The sequence below is a fragment of the Gekko japonicus genome, unplaced genomic scaffold, assembly GCF_001447785.1.
Source record: "Gekko japonicus isolate JY-2015 unplaced genomic scaffold, Gekko_japonicus_V1.1 scaffold694, whole genome shotgun sequence".
Lineage (NCBI taxonomy): Eukaryota > Metazoa > Chordata > Lepidosauria > Squamata > Gekkonidae > Gekko > Gekko japonicus.
In genome coordinates, this window is record NW_015177028.1 from 375526 (window position 1) to 376409 (window position 884).

The window sequence follows — 884 nt, forward strand, 5'->3', positions numbered from 1 at the left end:
GTGGGCGAGCGGGACGGGCGGCTGAGCGTGGGCGCAGAGCGGCTGGACCGGGAGGCGCTGTGCGCGGCGTCGGAGGGGGGCCCGTGCGTGCTGGCCTTCGACGTGGTGAGCCTGGGCGGGCGGCGCGGGGCGGGCGCGCCGCACTTCGGCCTGGTGCACGTGGAGCTGGAGGTGCGCGACGTCAACGACCACGCGCCGCGCTTCCCGCAGGCCGAGGTGGCGCTGGAGGTGTCGGAGAGCGCGGCGCCGGGCACCCGCCTCCCGCTGCCCCTGCCCCACGACCCGGACGCCGGCGCCAACGGGGTGCAGAGCTTCGCCCTGGCGCCGCCCCACGGGCCCTTCGGCCTGGAGGCGCAGAGCCGCGCCGACGGCCGCCGCTGCGCCGAGCTGGTGCTGCTGAGCGCGCTGGACCGCGAGGCGCAGGCCGCCTACCGCCTCGAGCTGCTGGCCAAGGACGGCGGGAGCCCGGCGCGCTCGGGCACGGCCACGCTCCGCGTCCGCGTCCTCGACGCCAACGACCACGCCCCCGCCTTCCCGCGCGGCCCCCTCCTGACCGTCGAGCTCCCCGAGGACGCGCCGCCGGGCGCGCCCCTCCTCGACCTGGACGCCGCCGACCCGGACGAGGGCGCCAACGGGCAGCTGCTCTACTCGTGGGGCGGGCAGGTGCCGGCCGAGGCGCGCGCCCGCTTCGCCCTCGACGCCCTCTCGGGCCGCCTCAGCCTCCGCGCCGCCGTCGACTACGAGCTCCAGCGCACCTACGAGCTCGACGTGCAGGCCAGCGACCGCGGCGCCAGCCCCCTGGCCGCCAGCTGCAAGGTCCTGGTCCGCCTCCTCGACGTCAACGACAACGCGCCCGCCCTGGCCGTCAGCGCCCTCGCGCCCCC

At 78.8% G+C, this 884-nt stretch overlaps 1 protein-coding gene across 1 annotated transcript in view; it reads left to right on the plus strand.

Annotated features, from left to right (window-relative positions):
* PCDH8 (protocadherin 8) overlaps positions 1 to 884 on the plus strand; it is an 18362-nt gene that overhangs the window by 848 nt on the left and 16630 nt on the right. Inside the window, 2 exon segments of the mRNA XM_015427856.1 lie at positions 10 to 870; positions 873 to 884. The exon segment at positions 873 to 884 is cut by the window's right edge and continues 1419 nt beyond it. Coding sequence (XP_015283342.1) covers positions 10 to 870; positions 873 to 884 — 873 coding nt within the window.